The following is a 24,614-nucleotide window of genomic DNA, read 5'->3' as shown; positions in this document are numbered from 1 at the left end:
GGTTTAAGGGACAAAATGTTGTGGCTATTACTGTAGAACATGCTGTGCCCTACAGAAGTCGCATGGCAAAGCTTGGTGACCTTCTGTCAGCAAGCCAGAGGTCAAAACTTCTCTCCTGATAAACTTGAATAGTGTCACATTGTAATACCTATAGTGATGAAATTGTTGCGTTGTCTGTCTATAATCTAACCCATGTTTATTAAGGTCATTTAAAAAAAAAAGAAAGAAAAAACACAAACAATCTTAATCTAAAACTTTATAAACAGCCAGTGGAGAGAACGCAGAGAGATTTGTAATGTGTTCCTGTTAAAGGTTACATGCGTTGCATGTGACCTTTCTTCCAGTAGAGACTGGAAGTGGATCCTGTACATAAAGACTACAGTATAATTACTACTCAAAATATTAGTGAATGTGGTGTGCAGCATTTTCCTCTTCTTGGAAGTGTTCATACCACTGTCTTAGCCCTGTCACCCTGCAAAGTGATGTAGCCATTTGGAATATAAAGGCCAGTCTCCCTCCGGGCTAGCAGGTCGTCCTGTGCATACATTTTGTACAAAGAAAATAAGAGAAGGTTGTTAGAGATGAGATCAGTAAGTGAGAGAATCTTGATAGTGAGGCATATAAGCCTTGGCGAGAGATTTGGTTGGTGACAACTTAAAAAGTGTTGAGATAATAAATCTGTGACACAAAGTGTTTAGATAATGTTATCTAAATGCTTTCTGCATTGTGGAAGTGTTATCTCCATACTTTTCTCCACCACTGAGAAAACACTAAAGGTAATTATATTAATACAGAGTTTCTATATTCAGAGTTTCAAAATTCTGTATGTGCGTCTCATATGTATTTTCAAAAATGTACAGTAGAATTCAGTTCAGTAGAGAGGCAATTTATTGACTCGTAAAATAATATAATCATTCTCCCAAATACTGTTTGCAATACAAAGCTTTGACTATGGGCAGAAGGAACGCTACAGGAACACAGACTGTCTTCTCTGTGTAACCAGGTTTCTCCCAGCAGGTTTCCTTTGTTCACGAGACAACAGTGATGTCCTTTGAGGGAAAGCTGGGTTAAGTCCTGTGGTACAGTGGAAGGGCTGCAGCACAGAGGTTCTGCCAGATCTTCAGAAGATAGCTCCCCTAGAAATCAAAGTCCTGCCTGGAGAACTTCAGTGTCACAACCTTCTTTCTCAATGCACGGTGCATGCTGGATGTAGCAGACCAGAAAATTGTTGATCAACAGTATCTAATAAATTGAGTTATAGAGCAAGAACTAGACTATAGGATGCCATGCAAGTATTTAAATACAGGCCTACATGTGAGAGCTGGTAAGACAGAGAGATCAACTGTGTGAGTTTCATGACTGACACGGAAATCTGGTCAGCTGTGTGCTACCTGCCATTTGCTGGAAGAATGTTGCATCAAAGGTAGTTCAAAATTGTCTCATCTTTAGAACTGCTTTCCATGTTGGTTTAGTTCTGTTTTTTGACCACTGCTACAAATTATGCCGTATTTCAGAAATGCTTGTACTTTGTGTACTATAGAAGCTGTGCTTATTTCAGCTCAGGCAACATTCAAAGTGCATCTGGTAGGTAGAGAGTAAATTAAAGGTTAGTTGTGAGTATGAGAAAGGATCACACAAATTTTTGGCCTCTCAGATTGCATCTGCACTAGTTGCAGTCATTACTAGTTGACAGTAAATCATTCTGATAAGGAAGAAATATTTTTAAGTATTCTCTTAATTTTTGTGTTGATTTTCCTCTCTCCTATCCCTAAGAAGTAATTGTAGTGAGATTTCTTTTTTTCCTGAAGTAACTGATTTGCAGATTTGCCATCCAAAATTAGATATTGCAGCATCTCTTACGGGCTGGGATTTAGAGGTTGTTGTGTGATTAGGACAAAATCTGACTTTGTATATAGACATGCGGTCACAACTCAGCTTTGAAATGTAATTGTTTGGTTTTGTTTTGTTCATGAATTTAATTCTGTGGAAATAACCTGTTTAAAGTTTGAATGCAGAATAGCCCAATTTCCATTAGGTATTTATATAAACTTACTAACATATAGGAAAAAAAAAGACAATAAATCCATCAGATGTTCTCCTTCCCAGTCTGTGTTGTGTAATTTAAACCTAGTCATGTTTTCATAATCCTCATTATTTTTTATGTGTATATGTATGTGTGTGTGTGTGTGTGTATAAATTTTATTTAATGAATTTCTCTCCTTCAAAATAAGTCATTCATAGTTACTGAGAGACTGAAGCCCATAGAGACTATGGGAGGTCCTAGATAATATATTAATCAGCTATTCAGCTACATTTTTTTTTTAAGGCAGCTCAAATGTTACCTGGTTTGCTTTGCATGGCAAATGTGCGAAAAATCCCCCACAACAATTAACAGAAGGACATTGATGTTGTCTTCTGTTACAAAGGATTATATGGCATCACTTTTGCTTTTTAGGACTTTCCTTATCTTATTTCATTACTTTAAAAAAGAAGGAATCTAAATCTATTTTGAAGAGCAGGCTCAAAATTAAGTGAAATGGATAATAAAAGGAGCCAGTACTCCAAGAAACAAAATATTTGTCACTGTAATTGGGGAAAGATTTTTTTTCTATTTCCATTAATAGAAGTCTTTGATTTAAACAATGATTTTAATTTTAGTAAGTCTTTCAGTGCGTACAGTGGAAATATTCCAAAAAGTATATGTTCAAGTATTTTGCTGGCTCAAGATCACAGTGCCCAGCATTTTTCGGACTTTAGCCTTAATGCAGCTATAGTTGGAAATAACTTAAAATATTCCACTCAGCCCGTGTTTGGGAAGATGACATTGTAACTGAGACAACCATCTCTTGCCTACAAAGAAAAGAAAGGTTTCTAAAAGGATAATTATGGAAAGGAGACAAGGATTCGTGCAGAGTGTGGTCTGGCAGTTTGCTCGGAATGGTCACCATCCTCTCACACGTTCACCTCGAGAGACTTGGGCTGTCTCTGTAACCTTTTCTCTGGGTAGTAGTGAAGGCTCAAAAGCATGATTTTGAAACTTGTTATTATTTTTGTTATGGTATTTGTTTTGAACAGATAAGTTGATGGCTCAAGGCAATCCAACAGACTGCAGAATGGGTGGAAATAATTTGAAAGCAATTGCTCATGCTATTGGTGGTCTCTGGTACTGTGAGTGTCAGGGAGGCGGGAAGTAGTGCAGAAATGAGGTAACTTTAAAAATCTGTAGTCTGTTTTATGAATATGTAGAGCTATAGCTAAATGGTTATTAAAAATAAAGTCCTGGTACTCAGTCTGCTTCTGAAAGTTGACTTTTTTAGTTCCCTTCTGCTTGTGTTTTACTAAGAGATCTGTCTTATATTTGTAGCAAGAGTGATTTCTGCAGCTTGGTATTTAAGGAATTGTGTGAAATGTACTAAAGACAAGAATGTCAGTAAGCTGCAATGTACATGCCTGAGTGGGGTACATCACAGAGTGCTCTGGTGCTATGTTCTTGAAATAAAATTCTTATTTGTTACTAAAGTAAATATTTTACTCACAATCTGCCAGAAGCTTATTAGGAGTATAGGAAGTCCCCAAGCCTTGATCTTTATTATTTTTAGTCTTGAAAGCTGAGCTTATAGCAATGAGTCTGGCACCAGAGGGAACGTAAATTTTATGTAACTGCATATTGTCTTGCAAAGCACTGCAAGACCGCCCCCAGGAGGAAGGCCTGGGAACCTGGAGCGGGAGCTGGAGCTTGATGCTGAACGCGCACAGGCCGTCTCGCGATTTGCTTGCTGAGCAGAGTGCTTCCTGCCGCTGGGACTTGTTAACTGCGCTCGGAATGGACGGAAGACGAGTACTTCTGTGAATGAGATCGATTGGTTCTCCTGTTTGCAACTGAGCATGATATACTTTAGATGTAGTGCTGAAAATGATCCTGTATTAACTGTTCAAGCCTTCCTTGCTTGTAATGAATAGCAATAATCATTACGACTGTTTTCTTTTTAATCCGTCATATTTGCAGGAATGTAGAATGGACTTCCTACTTTATTTTCTTTTTCCCTGTAATTGGCTGGGTTTTTTTTTTTGTTTGTTTGTTTGTTTGTTTGTTTGTTTATCTGAAGCTATTTAATTTCATTATCTGAACTTAATGATTAATTCACTTTGGCATTAGCTGATACTTGAAGAAGTTACAGTGGGATGTATTCTTTCCCTTGCAAAACAAATGAATCATGGTCTTCTAAACTCTTGTTTTGTCTATTTCTTACTCTGGCAGTGTTTATGGATGGCTGTGAATGTTGCATAAGATTGCACATGGTTTGTTCATGCCAGACCAATTTGCAGTGGACTTGAAAGAGTCACTGTGTGGTCCCAGAAGGCAATTTTTCCCTCAGTTCAGTAGTAGACGAGCAGTCAACACTGTAGGAAGCTTGCAGATTCCGGAGGATTTTATGTAAAATCCTAAAGACAGGAATTGAAAATGACTACTTCACAAACAGCTTTGCTCTCTACTTTAGAGAGGCTGACCTGCTGCATGCTGAACTATTTGCAGAGATTATCCCCACTTGATCTTGGACCAGATTTCTCATCACTTTTTTATTAAGAGCTTCTTTATATTAAGGACTCTTATCCTATGTCAGGAAACTAATGGGTTTTGAATAAATAGTTGAGGATTTCTTTTATACTTCCTATATGCACAGAAATCCTTTATTTAAAAATTTATTTGTTTTTCCTCTTGGGACAGGAATACCAGATATAAGTAGCCAGCATCTATTACCCCTTTTGTTCCCTGCACCTTGCTTGCTGTGTAAATGGATGATTAATCTAAGTCTACAATATTGACACTAGAGTACTATAACTTGAAATTTCTTTCTCTTTTGAAAAATGGAAGTCTAATGAAAAATTTTATTACATAACATTAAATGATTGCTACAAAGTACCTCCAAGTACAGAATGATAGCATCAAGGAAGTCTGATTTTTATCTTTTATTTAAGTAACCTTTACTCTCCAGATTTTCTCAGCTGACTATTTACTCTTTTTTATTGCAGTTACCTGCATTACAGGACGAAAACCTGTTCTACATGATGTATAGAATCATTCAGAGGTTTAGTGAGATTAAAACAGCTTCCTATTCTAGACCGTCAGGATCTCAGTTTAAAAATAGCTGACAGTAGTGGAGTGGTTGGTTGACTTAAATACTGAAATGAAATTGTTATGGTTGCCTATGTTATTTCCTTTTGGGGAAGGTAGTTAAGAGCTATCTTAAAAATACTCATTACGTTGTGGCTGGCCCAGTGCCAAAGCCAACAACTATGAAAGTATATGCAGCTATTGTATTGGACACAAAAATAACTGCATGAATACCACGTCAGCTCTGTAAATTTTCAGTTGATTAAAATGATGATAAAAAGTGTGAAATGTTTTGTTCAGTTTTACTTGTGGCTATGTGACAAGGAAAATTTAAGCAAATAGTTAGCTGTTCTGTGGGTAGAATAAAACAGGAACATTATAAATACCATCCATTTATAATTATATTTAATGATCAGTGGCGAATCCATGGTTCATCTTAGACTATTGAAAATTTCCTGTGATATTCATATGCTTTTATTTCCTGTAACAGCAGTGTAAACTAGAAATCTTTTCTATTTCACTGAACATTTCTTTTTAACTCTTGAATCCTGCTTATAATCTTGGTGGTTTTGGGGGGTATTTTTTTTCTCTTTTTTTTTATGATCACCCTTTAACAATTAGGAAAACAAATCTGGGAGATAGATATCAACAGTGTTAAACTGTTGTCTGGGGACAGGGACAGGTCATGCTAATGTACAAGTTTATCAATCGTTCTGTGAACCTGTACTCTGTAGGCACAAGTAGAAAAACAGAAAGGTGTATTTTAATCCAATTTGGCATCAATGGAATCACTACCTTCTATGAGTTCATTAACATGTCAGTAAATCTGTTTCATCTCTCTCCCTCCAGTGAACATTTGTCGTGCGCCTTCACGTTCTTTCTTCATGGGGAAAGCAATGTGTGCACCAGCGTGGAAATTGCTCAGCACCAGCCAATCTACCTGATAAATGAAGAGCATATCCATATGGCCCAGTCCTCACCTTCGCCTTTCCAAGGTAAGTGTGTATTTTGAGGTCAGTTTAGAACTGTCTAGGTCAGTGGGTCATCTCTGTAACCTCAGTGTTACATGGGAAGATATTTAGATTCTCTAATTCTGGAGTATTTTTCTTGTATAGATTGCCAACTTTTATAAAAATGGGGAAAATATGATAGAAAAATTAAGATAGTTATACCTGTATATTTGACAATGTAAGAAATCAGGTTTTTATGGGTTTGTTTTATAGAGTTGTAGGTTATTACATTAATGGTGCAGTTGTAGTGCAATGCTCTTCAAATACTTCAAGAATATCTCAGTCTTTGAATTATCCTCTCTTTACTACAGTTTGGAATTATTATTTCAAAGCAATTAAAGCAAAAAATCTTTAGAAATTTAAAAACACAGTAGAAGAAACACCTGAAGACTAGAAGATAAGAGTTTACGCAGAGAAATGTTTATAGAAACTTTACTGAGAAATAAATTGTTACTAGATGTAAGCTTTCGACAGATGTCAGACCTTTAAATTCTATGTGATTTTTATTTCAGTGAGCTGTATGCTTCATTCCTCTCTCAAATGAAATCAAACTAAAAGCAAAATTGGCTCTGAATGAAAATATACATTATTTGACAGCAGTTCTCCTTTATCATGACTGTAACTTTCTTTGCATACTGTTATCTCTATCCTTCTTAATGTAGAGAAGTGTCTAGTATCGCATGTTTCTGCAAAAACTCTTTTGTTGATTATCTTGCCTTCATTACTTCTGTGTATAGACAGCCCTTTGATATAGGAAGTGTTGTTTCAGTACACTTAGATTAATTCATTGTGGAAATTAGTAAACTAAGGTGCAAAAAGGTCCTTTTTTTCCTCAGTAAGAGTGACCATACAGAAGTCTAGGGCAGTGTAATACTGCTTTACAGTCATACCCTTGCCTTATTTTGCAATGTCTTTCTCTGAAGACAGACCTTAAATCAGCATGCAAATGGAATGGTGACTAAAGCTAGGGAGGCAGAGAATGGTTGCTATGCAGTTGAAATATATATATTGTAGGGAGTGTTGTTTCTTTGGCAGTTTTGGTGAGTCCTTATGGTTTAAATGGTACACTGACGGGCCAGTCATATAAGATGTCAGACCCAGCAACTCGTAAGCTGATGGAGGAATGGCAGTATTTTTACCCTATGGTGCTGAAGAAAAAAGAAGGGATGAAAGAAGAGGAAGAGTTGGGATATGACAACGATTTCCCTGTGGCAGTTGAAGTCATTGTTGGTAAGTTTCAGTATTCTGCCTGAAGGATTATTTTCTTCCACATGATGAATTAAGAAAAAAAAAAAAAAAAAGAAAAGAAAAGAAAAAAAAAAGAAAAATCTAATTAATCAGAAACAGCCATTATAATTTTCCTATCTTTTCTTGTAGCTCTCTTGACACTGGAACATCTGACTAGTTATCTTGCCTCAAGCTTCTGTAGTCCCTGTATCCCACATGCTATTATTCACACTGTCAGGCTACTTTTTTCAGCTCTGTTCTGGCTATAGAGGTTTAGAGGACTTTTTGTTAGTCTATGAAATTCCTTAGGTTTTTGTATTTCAGGTAGTAACTTTTGTCTAATTGAAAACAAGATGAAAGGTTTGGGGCTCCTAAATAACATGAGGTAAATTTAAGACTTAAGTTGTTCCATTTCTTTGCAGGTGGTGTAAGGATGGTGTATCCTTCAGCCTTTGTACTTATCTCCCAGAGTGACATCCCTATGTCACAAAGTGCTGCCAATACTGGAGGCCATATAAATGTGGGACAGCAGGGGCTTGGAAGCGTGAAAGATCCTGCTAGTACCTGCGGGTTGCCACTCACTCCACCCACTTCTCCAGAGCAAGCCATTATAGGTAGGCAATAAACTTAGCAGGCTTGAGTGATTCTTTCATTTTTACATGGTTCATGATCAGCAAGGATGAGTATGTGAATAACAGGAGATTAAAGACAGAAAATAAAGACTGGAAGTTAAGGGAGGAGTTTTTCCTTAAGTCTATGGAAAGTGAAAGCCTATGCTTTAAACAACCCCCCAAAAGGCTCACCTTTAAATAAAGCTTGTATTCGTTTCAACTTGGTTTTCTAGAACTGCAGTGTCTTTGAAGCAGTGCAAATACCTGAAAAACCAGAATAGATTTTGTTCATGTTTCTAAAGTGTTTCACTGTTGCACAAAACTACATTGAATGTACAGGAGTATGAAGCTCTTCTAGATCTTTCTAGAATGACAACACCTAACTAAATATTCATGTATATATAATAAAAACTTGTAAGTGCTAGCTGTGCTTTCTACCTAACTCAGTAGGGTTTTAATTAGGGGCAGTTCAGGAGAAATGCGTAAGTCTCTGGAACTGGTGATAAAAAGCTCGGCTTCTTAAATGGTTTGACACAGGATTTTGCATTGTCTGAGGATGACACACAGTGCTCTGTAGTATTTACCGGTCAGTTATGTATCTTATCTGTATAGAGTATGCTATTCAAGCTAATTCAAGCATTTGAATTCACAGTAGTTCCAGCCCAGAAGTTCTCTACATACCAAGCATTTTATTTGACTTTTGAGTTGAACTGAAGAGTGGATGGGTAGATCCTCAAAATCCCGCTCCTCGGGCTGCTGAGAGCAAGTTGCCCAGGACAGTGTCCAGTAGGGTTTTGAATATCTCCAAGGACGGAGGCTCCACAGCCTCTCTGGGCAACCTGTATCAATGTCTGACCACCTTTGCAGTGAAAAAAACGTTCTTGTTTAAGTGGAACTTCCTGTGTTTGTTTTTGGCTATTGTCTTTTATCCTGGCACTGAATACCGCTGAGTCTGGCTCTGTCTTTACTCTCCCCGTTAGGTATTTATACAATTTGTAAGATCACTCCTTAGACTTTCCTTCTGAAGGTTAAGCAGTCCGAACTTTCTCTGCCCCTCCTTGTGACCTTTATTAGTAATGATTTCACAGGTACTCGCACATCTTAGCATTTGTAATTAACTCATTTTTGGAATTAAGTTCTCAGTTCACAGAAGATTCTCTAACTTGAGTCATGTTAACAAAATCATTAGAGAGCGCTCACTACTGGACAACCTTCATCTACCAGAAGCGTCTAAGAAACATTGCAGTCTCAGTTGCAGTAGAATCGTCAGTACACATCTGCCAAAGAGTATCTGTTTATACTGCCTGTTCAAAATGTATGAGTGGAATAATGAATTTAAGCTTCATTTGTGAAAGTATTCAAAGCAGTTGCAAACTAAACACAGGGGGTACTATTTTGAACTTGTTGATTAGTGTCTGCCAAATTTTGCAGTGCAGTAGGAGTCTCAAAGACATGAGGTTCCTACAACTTTCTGTGAGAGTAAGCATCTGGATAGGGGGTAGAAATGCTTTCAGTGCCCTCACAGAGGTTTAAGGGGGCTGCAGGGCTTGCTTAACCTTTATTAGATGCTTCTGTCAGATCAAGGGGATCAATCTTGAGGCAAAGCCGAAGAAATCAAGGCATCATTTGCTTTATTGTTACAAAAGTGCTTGTCCATGAATGGCTTCAGGTACATAGGCACATTGGTGCTGTATATGAAGACGATCAAAAATACTCACCTTGCAATAAGAGAATAAAAGTATAGACTTTCTGTATCTCTTTTTTTTTTTAATACATAATAGACCATTAATGATGTAGACCATAAAATACAAATTCCCTTTGAATAGTGTTTTCTAAGACAAATGACATTTAAAATAAGCAAGGCAGCTTACTGGTAACTGACTGAAGCAAGACCATCAACCTTTAAATAATAATCTTGTGTTGAAGTATCTTTGAATATTTTAATATGAAATACTGTTATTATTTTTAGATTTTTCAGATTTCTGTTAAACTTGTACACTCTCACAAGGGGATTCTATTTTAGAATGTCTTTAAGCTGTTAGGGTCTTTTAAAATGTTCATATTGTTCAAACTGGCAGTCACTATTTCTGTTTTAATCTCTGCTATTATTTAAGAGGACAGTATAACACTGTAATAAGAGGGATACCTTCCCAACGAATAATGAAAGGATCTCATTATATTGTATTCTATGCTATTAAAAAAAAAAAAAAAAAAAAAAAACTGTGGCAAGTTGTAAAAACTGTTTGTAAAAACATGGCATGCAATTCAGAAGTGGTAAATGGGATAATCTGAGGCACATGAACAATCCTTCAGTCATCCTCCGTACTGGTAAAAATTATGGTTGTAGTACCATGTCCAGTTTTGAACACTGTTACTTAAAACAGGTGTGGACAAATTGGAGGGAGTCCAGAAAAGTGCAGGAAGACTGATTATGAATTTTTGCAAACAGGGCCAATAGGGAAAGAACTGAGGCTGTTTAATCTAGAGAAGAGAAATTTGAAGGAGAGACAACGTAACAGTCTTCAGAGATACAAAAGGGGAAAAAGAACAGCCCTTTCTCTGTGACCAGGGTGGAAGAAACAGGAAATAATAGCCCTAGAACAGAGCAAAGCAAACGTACGTTAAATATTAGGAAAATCTTTCTTTGGTAAGGATAATGAAGTGTTAGAATAAACTAGCTAGTGGGAAGTTGTGGAGTTTCCGTTAGTAGAGAGATTTGTTGTTTTGTGTTTTTTGTTTGCTTAAGTATACGTTAGTGAAATGTCTTTCTGAAATGAGAGTGCCATTGATCCAGCTTTGGAGCAGGGAGTGGACTAACTGATCTCTGCAGGTCTCTTCCAACTGTGTTTTCCATGACCGTTTCTAAAGCGTGTAGCAAAATAAATTGCTACTGAAACCAGAGAGTGGGATTTTTTGTGTGTAGAAACAGGGTGCACCATGTGGATTGTGAGATGTCCTATAGCAAGTGACTCTTTGTGTCCTCTAGCTATTTGTACCACTGTATCACATATTTATTTGTGTGTGCTTGTTCCAGAGTTTGTCAGTGATTTTGACAGATAAAAATCAGTATAAGTGTATCAGAACGGAATATTTTTACCTGCTCTGAGGTGCTATTTTATGCTATACTGTGTATTGATGAACTGTATAGTACTAAGTGCTGCAGAATTTTGAAAAACGTGGTTCACATGCTCAAACATACCTTGACAGTTCTGGTAAACCCTTGGTTGTCCTCTGCCTTGTATATGCTGTCCTTCCCTCTCCATCGCTTTTTTGCTGCTTTTTTTTTTTTTTTTTTTTTTTTACTGGCGGTTATAACTGTCTTGCTAGTAGCTTATGAAATATATATGTGTGTATGCATTATGTTTGAATTGTTTATACACACATATATACATATTCCTTCTTCTCTTCCCTTAGAAAGCAGAATGAATTTGCTAATTCTGAAGTTCTAATCCAGTTGAACTTAATCAGAACGCATTTTATTACAAATCTGACAAATTCACAAACAGAGGTGTAGAGTATTCAAAAACCAATGAAATATGTTGCTAGAGCCACAGGCTTCAGTAGATCTAGGAAATTATATTTTTGACTGCCTCTTTGCTAACAGGACTCAAAGAAAAGGAAAGTAGGAAAGCTCTAACTAGAGAGAACTGGCAAATGAAGGCTCACAACAGGTATAGGGTTAGAAGGCCTGTGCACAATATTAAAAATTGCATTTTGAAAGTCACCTAACAGAAACCAGGAGAATTATTATGTTAGATGCAGTGATGAACGGCGATGAATCCTTTCACTGCTTCATTCTTAATGCTTCTTAAATAGTGTCAAGCAGAAGGACAAAGTATTCTGCACCCTAACTTGACTGTTAAAATGTGGCATATCCTTACTTACTTTTCCATCCAGAGCATAGAGTACAAGATGATTCAAGTCACCAGGCCAAATGAACCTAAAGCTCCCTCTACTGTTCTAACTCATGTTTTTAAAGATGCCTGTATTAGAATTAAGTTAGCCTAAACAAAAACATACTTCACAGAAGAAAAAGAAACATCTGCTTATACAATAGCTGGTAAGGTTTCTGCATTATGGGCAGAAAGAAATGAAGTGTATAATACGAATCAGAATTTTAAGACTACTAATGTGTTGGAATAATATCTTCGTTTGTTATCTTTTTGATAAGCATGCAGTATAACTGATATCTTCAAGTACTAAGTTAATAGTGTATATATTAATGACCAACTGTTTAACAACATCTGTGATAATACACAGTAAACTGTAAGATTCCACCAAACTAAGTTTAGATTCTGAAATTTCAGTTCAAGCATAGAAAGGAAGCAAGAGTTAAAATTGGTCTTTTTGATATAAAGTGTTATACTAATCCACTCATCTCTTAGTGAGGTACCTTCTAAGTATAAAGAACTGATTCTCTTTGAAATAGTTATATATAAATTATCTCATATTTCTTCATAACATCCAAGAAAACTGTAAAAAAGCTCCAGTTGCAAAATATTTCTCAGTGGTACAATTCAAGGCTGTAGAGAACTTTCTAAACTACCTCCACTTGAGAGGCAGAGTATATTATCTCACAAGAGGTACACTGCTCTTACAACTGGATTCCAAATGTACCAGTTGATAACTTTCAACTTTCTAGTCCCATCTTTGTTACTCCCAAGGCAAATATTCCTTTTAAATATAGTTTCAGTCTCTCATATGATGCATTAAACAGTTTCTAGTGAACATGAACAACTGTGAAGTCAACAAGAAGAACTATTAAATTTGAATATTAACAGCAGTGATAACATTATATTGCAGGAGAAAGCGGAGGCTCTCAGAGCACTATCAGCCATTCAGCTGTGCAGGAGGGGACGGTCAGTGTACACAGTCCAAAGAAATCAGGCAAGATTCCTCCAAAATTTCACAATCATATGGTCCATCGTGTCTGGAAGGAATGCATTCTCAACAGGTCACAGTCCAAGTAAGAGAGTAGTTTTGATGGTTTTGTTTATTAATAATAAATATGTTAAACCAGAATTTTGTTGCCTTAGATAACGTTCCTCCTTATGGAATTCTTTTGCCACTGATCAACAGTAACGATGCAGAGCAGTACTATCAAATAAAATTTGTTATTATATTCAACTGAAAACTCCTGATACTAATAACATTGTATTTGTAGTTGTGTGTCTTAATTGTGACTATTTTTGCAGTTATGTATTTATAATTTGTGCCTTCAGCTAGGTGTTTTCCGATTTATCAGTTGCAGAGTTTTTAGTTCTGGTTGTAGTTAATAGACTGAATAGTGGATGACTGAAGAGCAAATAGTATATATTTGATATTTAGAACTCGAAGTGTAATACTGGGAAAGGTATTACATATGCATCAAACTAAAATTCTAATTGTCAAGGATATGGTTAAGTATTGCTGTTAGTATTGTAGTTCTTTACTGCTGGAGATTTAAAGTATATTTGTAGCATGATTAGCATATGTGGCCTGAAGTCTATTTTTTCGATTATTTCTGTGCAGTTCCCTGATTGGACATGTCAGAAACCTTTCCAGGTTCAATTAAAATTGCTTGCTCATTGCTTTTTATGCTCAGAAAAAGATATCTAATGTACAGCTGATACCCTCCATATAAATCAAAGTATAAGTTTTAAGGCTTAGTAGAGAGACCTACTGTTAAATACAGAATTCTTTTTCAGGAGTGAAGAAGGTAGTAGTATTTTATTTGAGGGGAACACGTGTGTATTTACACAAATGTATTTGTAAAATTTTATTTTATAAAAGGTGATAACTAGTAAAATATTTGAATGTTTTTGTCCTTAGGAAGAGTCAAGTTACAACTGTAAATCTGGAGGAGGAAGTTCCTAACAACACTGTTTCTTGGGATTTTGTAGATCCAGTCCAAAGAGTCAGTTGTTCTTGTTCCAGGTGAGCTTTGAAGAGAGTAAATATTTGTCATTTTGGAAGAGTTCTGGTTAATTCAGAGGTACACTTTTAAAAGTGAGGTATGTTTTAGCTGAGAGAAGAAGAAACTCTAGTGTCAAAATCTTGACCATTAATCATATTCAGGTGATTAATACGAATCTCTTATCATTGGCTGCTTGTGGCAGTGAACTTGAGTGGAAAAATGATCAAAAAGTATGGAATGGGGGCTAGGATGATGCAACCATTTCTCGTTGTATTCAACTCATCGTTTATGTTTTTCAGAGGTGTGAGCTTTGTCTCTCACCTTTACCTTTGCCTACTCCAAATCTTGAAGTAATCCTGATAGAGGGGCAGAACTCACAGCATGTTATGTGTAGCTGGATCAGAGTTAATGGTAGTTTGTCACATTTCAGAGCTACTGATTTTAGGGATAGTGCTGATCTCTCTTTTTTGGAGAAAGAAGAAAAATATCCATAAGAATCATTTACTCCTTTGTTCAGTTGGCCCTGCCTCATCAGACACCAAAAAACCCCAGGACAATAGAAATTGCAGAATGGTCAGCCACTGACAATTGATCAAAATAAAGTCACAGCTCACATGCACAAACATTTTGAGAGTTTATTAAATCATCTGTCATCTTTGATAAATGCTTAAATAAAATTACAGTACAACTCACTCAGGAACAGCAGGCATCACCACTGATCCTACTAGACACTCTTACAACTATCATGGAGATGTTGCAGGGCCAGAACAGCAGTTTACAGTGGTGTTTCTGTGGAAATAGTTAATCCTAAAGGTCACCATCTAATTAGAAGATTGGCAAAGATGTTTTCTTATGACACAGAGAATTTACTTCTTAAGTATTCATAGATGCAAGTATCCTTGCATCTGTCATGCTTACTACTTTAGTATCTTGTTTTTTTCCACAACTGCAAGAAGGATCTTTGCCAGAATAATAGTCAACACAATGGTCAGTGACACAGCGGAACAGATTCTCTGCTTTTGGTCTGGTTGAGGCTTTTCTGGGGGCTTTTTCTTTGTTTTAACAATTAGGCAAATTCCAGAATAATGCTGTTAATAATAAAATTAAAGCACTGTCTAGCCAAATACTTAAGTGTATTATGTGCCAGAATGGTCTCTGCAGAGATTTCTGAATAAATTTGGCTCTTCAGAGAAATTCATGAATACTGTATTACAGTGTTCTCATGATCACTCAAAGGTTGTTGATTAGAAATTTCCATTGTCCAGAATGGAATGAAGCAAGGTTGTGCCATTGTTCCTTTTGTGTTCAACTTCTTTTATGAAACAGATTGTTCTCTGTGCATTTAGAAGAAGAGAGAAATAATGTCATACAGAGGGCAGAGTGTTCAACCGGACAGACTGTATGCTTTATCAAAAGCAAGAGTGTTCCTGTCCTGCAGCCTGCTCTCTGCCCTGGTTGCTTGTTGGTTGTATGTATACTCAAGAATGTGGAACAAATATATGTTTTGTCGTGATGCCAAGCATTTTCTATAGAAAACTGAAGTCCAGGCTCTCCTGGGAAGCATGGCAAACCAAGAGTGGACAATGGCAACTTGAATCTATGAACATATTCAGTTGCATTTGCGGTTCAGAGTGTTTCTTAACACTCTGTCACTGGTGACTAAATCATGCTAGAGTTGGTGAAATCCAATGCAGCAGCAGGGAAATTAAAGCATTTATGCTTAAAATGAAGGAGATGCCTGACTTCAAAGAGCAATTAATGTGTATTATGCAGTTTTCTGCATAGCTACTGAAGCTGGACACCTACTGTAATACTAATCTAATTGTTTAGTTATACCATACCCATTGTATGTTTTGTATAGATGCCAGTATAAATGTCAAGATATGATCTTAAATGTGGATTCTTAAAGGATTGTACTCAGCATCAATTTGAATCTTCTATATACCCAACTTTATATGTTGAACAACAGACTGTCTAAAGTAATTTTCTGGGATCCATTAGAATAAAGTGAATGATGGAGAATTAAATCAGTGGAATGTGTAAGAACATGCTTAAGGCAAATCTTCAGTTATTAGGGCATCAGCTCTGCATTATGGGAGATTGCAGCTATAGACCATCTGCTGTGGCAGAGAAATTGCAACATGTCCTTTTAACAGCAAAGCCTGCAAATCAAACCAAGAAAATGCTATACAACGTAGATGGTGACAGGAAAAAGATGTAGTAGTAAGAACAAGAAGTTATAGGTGTTACATTTGGTAGCCACTATGCACTGCAAAATTTGAGGTTTTTTAATAACTAAGTCATAAAAACAGAATTGGTTTTCTACAACCTAGTAGGTCACTTAAACTTGAGATAGTGTAGTTTGTCTTGTGTTTGTGATAGGAAACGTAATAAATGTTCTATACTAGTTATTGTGATTTATAAAAAGAAGTAAGTATGGAGTGATTTGTATTTCATTGTGATAGTGATGTGTTATTTGTTTTGAAATGCTAAAACTTTAAACAGATACAAATATTATAGACAATACATCTTTCAATTTGTTTATGCTTTTCTTCCACAAAAAACATCGAATAAAAATCAGACTGGAACCACTTGTAACATGGTCAAATAACCAACCAAAAATGCGTATGGAATGACATTGGCTGAGTTAAAAGTGTCTACCGTAACATCCTCAGGGACCATCTGCTATATAGTAAAAATGATGTTTAGCACTACCTGAAATTCAGCCCTGTGCTTCCCATTTTAAAGATACTGGGTATAAACTGAAAAAGACATCTTAAAATCTGAAGCTAATAAAGATTGTATGTTGTTGCATTTTGAGTCTTGAGATATTTTAAAATATTTCTTAATGCTGTATTCATCAGTTGGTAGCTGCTTCCTTTTTGACTAAAGTAATACTTACTTTGGTTACCTCGTCTGGAGGAAACTGCCGTGAAAGCAGCCTGCTGCCTATTGCATCTGTGAGCATAACTAAAACAATTCAGATCCGTATCTTTTGTAACAGATGTTCTAGACCATACAAAAGTAGCAGCATAGTTCCACAGTAGTTGTTTTGTTTGAAAGGCTATCTTTCTTTAGGGTAATGAAAACAACAGTAGCCTGATTTTTTTCCTTTATATTATCTTCCATCTGAGCATTTCTAAGCTTTTTGTAAACATTAAATCTTCCTTCCATAGAATACTATTATCTAAAATCTGTCATTCTCCATTTTATAGATTGGAGAAACTGCAGCCAAGCTGAGTTGAATGGCCTTGTCCAGATCGCGTGACCACTGTAGAATGTGTGAAAACATCAGGAATAGATAAAAGATATCCTGAAGCAACTCTTTATTTATTTATTTATTTTTCTTCATTAGATCAGATAGCCTTATAAAGTTGCTTTTTTCTGTCTCTGCTTTTAGGCACAAGGTTTTCAAACAGCGTTGTGCTGCTGGGTCCAGCCGTCCCCCAACGATAACTCAGCCAGGATTCAATGTGGGAACATCATCATCATCATCGTTGCCACCTCCTGCCTCTTCAAAGCACAAAACAACAGAAAGACAGGAAAAAGGAGATAAACTGCAAAAAAGGCCTTTGATGCCATTTCACCATAGGCCCTCTGTGACTGAAGAGCTATGCATGGAGCAGGACACATCAGGGCAGAAACTGGGATTAGCAGGAATGGAACCCTCTTTAGAAGTCCCTAACTCCAGAAAATATGAGAAGCCGCTATCTATACCTGCTAGAAATCCAAGCAAGCAAATTAATATGAATCCTATGGATTCACCCCATTCCCCTACTTCCCCTCTGCCTCCCACACTTAGCCCCCAGCCAAGAGGTCAAGAAGCAGAGAATCTGGACCCACCATCAGCACCTGTGAACCCAGCACTGTATGGCAGCGGGCTGGAGCTTCAACCGTTGCCCAGCTTAGATGATAGGACAGTTCTTGTTGGACAGAGGTTACCTCTGATGGCAGAGGTCAGTGAGACAGCATTATACTGTGGGATAATTCACAAAAACGACTCATTAGATATGTGGAAGACCTATAGTGTCCCACCAAGTGATGATCCAGAGTTCAGGCCACCAGATCTTCCTTGCGAGAGATACGATGCCAAGATGGAAGTAAACTCGGACAGCACGGCACTGAAAAGGTAGGAATGAAAATTGCTCTGAACCATGGTTTTATTAAATTATAGCCCTGACCGTACTCCATTTTCAGTTGCAACCATGCAGTTCCCTGCCACATGAAAACCTTAAGGATGATACGGGTATAGATGATAGAATTTAGCTGTGACAGTTTTGTGTAAGAATGATAATGGTAATGGAAAGAGATTTTTAGTAGTGATTTCTGCATATAATTGTTTTGCTCTCAAATAAAAATTCTGCAACAAGTAAAAGGCTTTATCTATGCTGGCATTAATGTTAAAAAGAAATTTTAAATTGTGGTATCCTTCATCTTTTTCATATTTGGCTTTTTGTTGGACATTATCAGAGCTGATAAATCTTTTTTGTAATCTCTATGAAAGTAATTTGAGCAAGTGTGAGGGTTTTATTAAACTTATCTCTTTTCAGCATTAAAAAAAATCATTAGACTCAAAGGGATCTTTACTTTCTCTACTGCACAAGAAAAAGGAAAAAAAAATCTTGTGTTCAGTTTTGCAACCTTAAAGTTGCATCAGTGTTTGGTTTTAACAAGACAGAGGACAGACAAAACTATTTATGGCACTGTACAGGCACTTCAGTGTGATTTATTCAATTGTGTGGTTTTAAAGTTGCACTGTGCCACGCTTTTCATAAGTAATAACTAATACTGTATTACAGAATACCACGTTTTTGTAATGGTGTCAGTATTGTGAATCCAGCACGTGATCTTTGAAATTGATAAAAGCCTTTCTATTAACTTCAGTCTGTGTAGGTTTGAAACTTGAATACTCTAACAGACTTTCTTGTCTATACATCCAAAAGAGCAATTTCTTATCTCTTAGAAATGTTACCATAGGAAATAAAATACAATTAACACATATTGTCTTTCTCAGTGAAGTATATGAACTACCTATACTGTTTTAATGTTCAGGAATTTTTAGCTGTCTTTGTTTAAAAAAGGAAGGAGGCAGAGAATTTTTGAGTTATGACAAAATTTATTTTGGTAATTATTTTGGAGTTTGATGGCTGAAAAGATTATGTGCGCTTCAAAATACTGTGATATATATTATAGTGATAAAATTCACTGTTTTTTCAATATGCCAAAATAGAAGTTCTCAAGATGGTGAGGTATTTAATACTAGATGAACGGGAACGTATGCTTCATTTGAGGAAAAACACATTTCTGCTCTATCAAAGAGGATGGAGTGGAATATGGGCTCTGCTTATGTGTGACAGCTACAGATCTTCAGAGCTTTTATTTTTGTTTGTTGCAAAAGACATATTTGTTTTACTTCATGATGGCATTATCTGTTTGTTTGTTTTTACTTTCAGGCTTTTAGCACAACCTAATAAACGATTTAAAATTTTGGAAGACAACAAACCAGTGCAGATGCTGAACTATCTTGATGGCTTGCCTCTAATGCATCAGCCTGGGGAAGGCTTAGGAGATGCTAGTGATCCTTACACTTTTGAAGATGGTGATATAAAGTACAGCTTCACTGGCAATAAAAAATGCAAACTTGGGGCTGAGAAGGATCTTTTGAAAAAGAACAAGGTAACCTGTACATCCAAGGTCTTTAACATTCTTGTTACGGTAATATTACTGTAGAAGAGTATTTGTACAGCTTTCAGGAATACACAGACCTACTCCACAGATTAAACTCAAAGGGATCTTTACTTTCTTTACTGCACAAGAAAAAGGAAAAAAAAAAACTTGTTTCAATACGGTATCTTTGAATCAATAGTTGCTGGTTTATACATCTTCATTCTGACCAGCAGCAGATTCTAGAGATAACCTAAGAAATAAAATATTTCAAGTCTTATATTCACTTGCAGAGAAGAAAGAACTTTGGGGGTTTTTTGTTTGTTTGTTTTTTCCTCCAGCATGACACATCACCTCCCTGCAAGGCTCAGATATCTCCAGCCCAAATTCATCTTTCTTCCCTTGGGCAAAACTTGTTTAGCCTTCTACTGAGTGAATTTGTGACAAGGACACTATATTAGTTTGAACATTTCCTTAGAGCTCTTCTTCCACATGATGGAGAGAATGAATTGATCATCGTTCCTGAGCCATCAGCTGCTCCAGCTGTATGATGTTTTTCCCTCTCTATTTATCTTATCCATTATAATGCTGCTTCATTATCTGGCTTTTCTTCCTCATTTGTTTCCATAGATAGCTACCGCACTTTAAAATTCTAGGAGGTGTGTTTTCTGGAGAGAGTGAACGTGTTAACTATTTGTACTGGTTATCAGGCTTAATTGACGTGTATAGAATCCTTCATAATTGATATGCTACATTACTTCATGTTTTTCCTGACAAATAAATAAATAGCAAGTAACTAACATTTTTTCTTTTTTAAATGTTTTGGGGTTCTCAAAAGTTGAATCAAGAGCCCTGCATATGGCTTGGCATAGGAAAGCTATTAATATGACAGGGTATTCTTACACAGATTAAATTAACATCTATGAAAAATTCTTGCATTCTTTTTACAGTCAGAAGACGGAATTGGTACCAAGGAAATCCCCACAACAGGTCATTCTACGCCAGTGCCTGATGGGAAAGATGCCATGTCTATTTTCAGTTCTGCTCCTAAGACAGGTGGGTAAAAGCTCTTTTATTCACTCTGCTGCAACATTAAAATACTCAAAAATCACATGCTAAACATTTTACTGTGACATGAGAGTTACAGACAGCTGTCTGAGCTGGACAAAAATATTCTAAAAATATATTTATGTTATTTTAAAAAGGACAAGCAGAATATTGAGCAGTAGCTGCCAGAAAAGAGTATTCTGGCTTCAGCATGAGCTTCCACTATGGCAAGGTTATTTCTAGCATACGTTTTAGAGAAGGGGCCTCACTGATTCCTGCTTCTTCCCTATTTAGAGTGATGAGTAAAAGTGAAGACACAATTTTGTTTCCTATATTTGCTCCCATTTCTCATCAGTTTTTCCCTTTTTTTTTTTTTTTTTTTTTTTTTTGATAGATACCCGGCAAGACAATGCTGCAGGCCGAGTAGGCTCTGGTAGCCTCACACAGGTGACAGATCTGGCTCCATCACTTCATGATTTAGATAATATCTTTGATAATTCAGATGAAGATGAGCTTGGTGTAAGTCTTTGTAGGACTGAATGTTCTGTAGATTTAAAGTCTGGTAAAGATGATGATGTTGGAATCCTAGTGGTGGGCAGTCCTCCCTAATAGACAGAAGAGCGTGTTGGTAGCTAGGCAGACTTGCATGTGTAATTAGGAAGAAATGAGAGCAAGATATCATTAAGACACTCTTCAAGGAGGTCCATGAAAGAGAGAAATCATCACTGTATAAAATTCAGGAAGATTAGGAGAACACTTAGATAACATCAAAATTTGTGTTGTCCAACAGTTCTTTTTTCAGTTGTGAAGGGAACCTGCATGCTCTAAGGAAAATGCAACTTTCTGTCGTAGTCATTGCAGTGGCAGACTGTAAGAGTGCTTCCTTAGGAAAAGCCATGTGGTTGCCTTATATGTACATTAGATCCAGTTTGTAGTCTTTAGCTTTTGTCAGTGTTTTGTGTTTGTTTCTGTGAGCTATGGAGATCTCAGTTTCATTAACTGAGAATTTATTCCTCTACCTTGTTTGAGAAGCTGCCCAAAGAAAAATAAATTCAGCTTTACTCTATTTTAGTAATTCCCTGAAGTAATACTCTGAAGTAACTCTGTTTCTTTCTGTTCCTATAACCACTTTATTTCTCTACAAGGAAAAATAGTTCGTTGAATATCATGAAATAAAAAAGGAAAAACAGGTTTACATCAATTACTGCTACTACTTTGATTTACATCAAAGCCCCTGGACAGTCAAAGATTAGAATGATTACTGTTTTTAAGCTTCATCTAATCTAGCCGTAATGACATAGAAGCTGATCCTAAACTGACTGCTGCAGATAACATGATTTGAACGTCTAATGCCTCGTTCTTGGCAGAACTTTATTTTAGTTGCTCTCATCCACGATTCGTTAAGTAAGGCTATCGGTAACAAATCCATAGGTCATTTTATTTGCGTTGTTCTGTGGTTTCACACAAACTGCACTTAACATATTGCAGCTGATAGCAAGTCTACCAGAGGACTATTCTGTCAAAATAAAAAAAAATTACCTTTTAGTGTGCAGTCATTGTTGTCTTGGATAGACTGAATGTTCTTCCTGTCTAAAAACGTGTAATGTGTTGAGCTATACCCTGTGGTTGTCTGTCTGTGACATTCTGTGTCCTGTGTACTAACCAGACAATTTTACTCTTGGTGATGTTTTCTCAGTGTTACTTTATAGTATTGGAACATGGAAGCAAGTAGTGTAGTCATGTTAACTTTGAGCTAAGTGTTAATGATGACATTTTCAATATGATCTGGGTATGTATACATGCATGTGTTTGCACATATATGAATACACAAATATTTTAGAAACTTTCTGTTTTGGCTTTAGTGTTGAAAAAGACAAAAGAATTCCAGACTCTTCGTTAGGGGATGGGCAGAATGTGTTAAAATACTGGAAAAGTACAGTCTTTTTTCTTTCTTTTTTGTAAAACCTTGTGCAGAGAGTTTTCAGATTTTTAATAACATTACGATTCTATTCTTTTGTATTTTTTTTCAATATGGTACGTGATTATGCTTTTAGGCTGTATCACCAGCTCTTCGGTCATCAAAAATGCCTACAGCAGGGTCTGAGGAACGCCCCGTAGGGAAGGAAGGTAGAACAGCAGTACCTTATCCACCAAGTAAGTAGCAACAACTGATCACCACTTCCGTCACAGCGAAAATTACCTCATAGCTGCTGTACTGCTTGTTTTGTAGGAAGCTTGTAATGTCGCTTTTTCAGGAACAAGAGCTAGTGTGCTTATTTTCTTGCTAAAGGATAAGTGAGTTTTAAGGGAAACAATGGATGGTAATACAGACATATTTTTAGTGTGCCTACTGAGATCTGTGATGCTGTTCTTCTGACATCATTGCCTTGATTGGAAGCATGGAAGGGAGTTGCTACAAATGATCCTTTAGAAGCTATCCAATATTTTCAATTTAATGTTTAATCTCAGGTGGTCACTTACACCGTGACCATATCCATTTAAATATAAATCATTCTTCATTATACAGCTGTTCAGATTTTAAAACTATGACTTACTGCTTGGCCTTTATGATGCAACCTATCTAGGAAAGAAGTTGCATTTAACATAGGACAATTTCAGACTAAAACTACCTTCAGGGTTTAATCTAGGTATGGGAAGATATGAATAGAAGTATTAGCTTCTAATTAAGGATAGATTTTAATCCCCTTATGGATGAGATGTTTATGGTAGAAATAATGCTTGTGCAGGCAATTATACATGTAGTACCTGGAAGGTTATAGGAGTGGAATAAATTTTAAAACAAAACTTAGTATACTGAATATATATAATGCAAATTAAAATAATAATTTCTTTTGCACGGGCTGTGCCAACAACTTTTAAGAATTATAACTTTATGGTCTGAAAGACCTAGTTCTTCTTGCATTATTTACGTAGATGGTATTTCTCTTTAGGCTTGTGCATATATATGCATGTGTGTGTGTTTGCGTGCGTATGAGGAGGGAGGTGAGAATTTTTGGTGTGATACTAGCCAGCCACATTATAATTACAGATTACCTGGTGAGAGGGAAGGATGTTTGGTCCTGTGACTACTATAAACAGAAATCAAATTTCTCTGCAAATAATTGTTTAATGCCTTCTCATTAACTGCAACTGATAATGAGAACAAATTGAGGGAAAAAAAACATGGTGTCAAGATGAGTCAGGAGTTTATGGACCCATAAAAGCTGTGCTGATTCACTCAAATGTGGAAGTTTAAAGTATACAGAGATTTGATTTTGACAGGTGTAGTCGATCCATTTTTAACATGTGCAAGGCTTTTTCAGACGTGACACATGCAAATGAATAATGATACTTAGCCAGGTGCTGCGGTAAGGTTGGCGGTTGGGTTTGTTTTTTTTTAATGAAGCTGCACTGCAGAATTTTGCTAACTGGGGGTTGAATGTGAGAAAATGATGTACGATAGAGCTGTATGAAATAGTTTAAACAGATACACCCACTTCTTTTGTTTTGTAGCTGTCTCCCTTTGACACCAGCTATTGAGGCATAATAGTATCTACAGGGAACTGAAATGCCTCATACATCATAGCAAAGTCCTATTGACTAAACTTCATTCTAACCTTCCTTCCTTTTCCCTTCCTGTCCCTTTCCTCCTTCTACTTTCTAAAGCACACATCTCTCTGAAAAGAGGCAATAGCTGATCCAAGTGGCATTCAGGAGTAGATTGTACTTTATAATAGCATCTGGTGGAAAATAGTTTTTTCCGTTCTGCTGAACTTGAGTTTTCAACATTTGTTTATCCTGTATCAGGATAAGACTAAGTTCTGTTAAAGTTCTCACTCAAAGCAAGACTAAGAAAGAAAAAGGAGCTGAACGGGAATATTTAATAGCCTGTTATTTACTGTATTACTCCAGGATGCAGAAGACTTGGTTTCAGTGTTGAGTGTTGTTCGCACCAGAGCCCTGCTCTGGGAGGATCTCGCCTATTAAAGTTGCTCCGCTTCATATAAAGAATTAAATAGGAGACCAACTGTCTCATCTCTGTAGAT

The 24,614-nt window shown here is 36.5% G+C and overlaps 1 protein-coding gene across 5 annotated transcripts in view; it reads left to right on the top strand.

Moving 5' to 3' along the window:
* The window catches only part of MED13L (mediator complex subunit 13L), a 202,894-nt gene that overhangs the window by 139,934 nt on the left and 38,346 nt on the right, over nt 1–24,614 (top strand). For 3 of the 5 annotated variants that reach the window (XM_062589961.1, XM_062589960.1, XM_062589964.1), the window contains exons 5-14: nt 5,963–6,108; nt 7,159–7,353; nt 7,773–7,964; nt 12,765–12,927; nt 13,773–13,877; nt 17,258–17,986; nt 19,311–19,533; nt 20,472–20,577; nt 20,963–21,087; nt 22,623–22,722. In XM_062589961.1, the coding sequence (XP_062445945.1) occupies nt 5,963–6,108; nt 7,159–7,353; nt 7,773–7,964; nt 12,765–12,927; nt 13,773–13,877; nt 17,258–17,986; nt 19,311–19,533; nt 20,472–20,577; nt 20,963–21,087; nt 22,623–22,722 (2,084 nt within the window). The remainder of the gene's footprint in view (nt 1–5,962; nt 6,109–7,158; nt 7,354–7,772; nt 7,965–12,764; nt 12,928–13,772; nt 13,878–17,257; nt 17,987–19,310; nt 19,534–20,471; nt 20,578–20,962; nt 21,088–22,622; nt 22,723–24,614) is intronic. The other 2 variants (XM_062589962.1, XM_062589965.1) reach the window with 2 other exon arrangements.

This window comes from Rhea pennata, chromosome 17 (genome assembly GCF_028389875.1).
Source record: "Rhea pennata isolate bPtePen1 chromosome 17, bPtePen1.pri, whole genome shotgun sequence".
NCBI lineage: Eukaryota > Metazoa > Chordata > Aves > Rheiformes > Rheidae > Rhea > Rhea pennata.
Note: the sequence above shows the minus strand (reverse complement) of the source record. Positions and strands in the feature narration are given on the sequence as shown.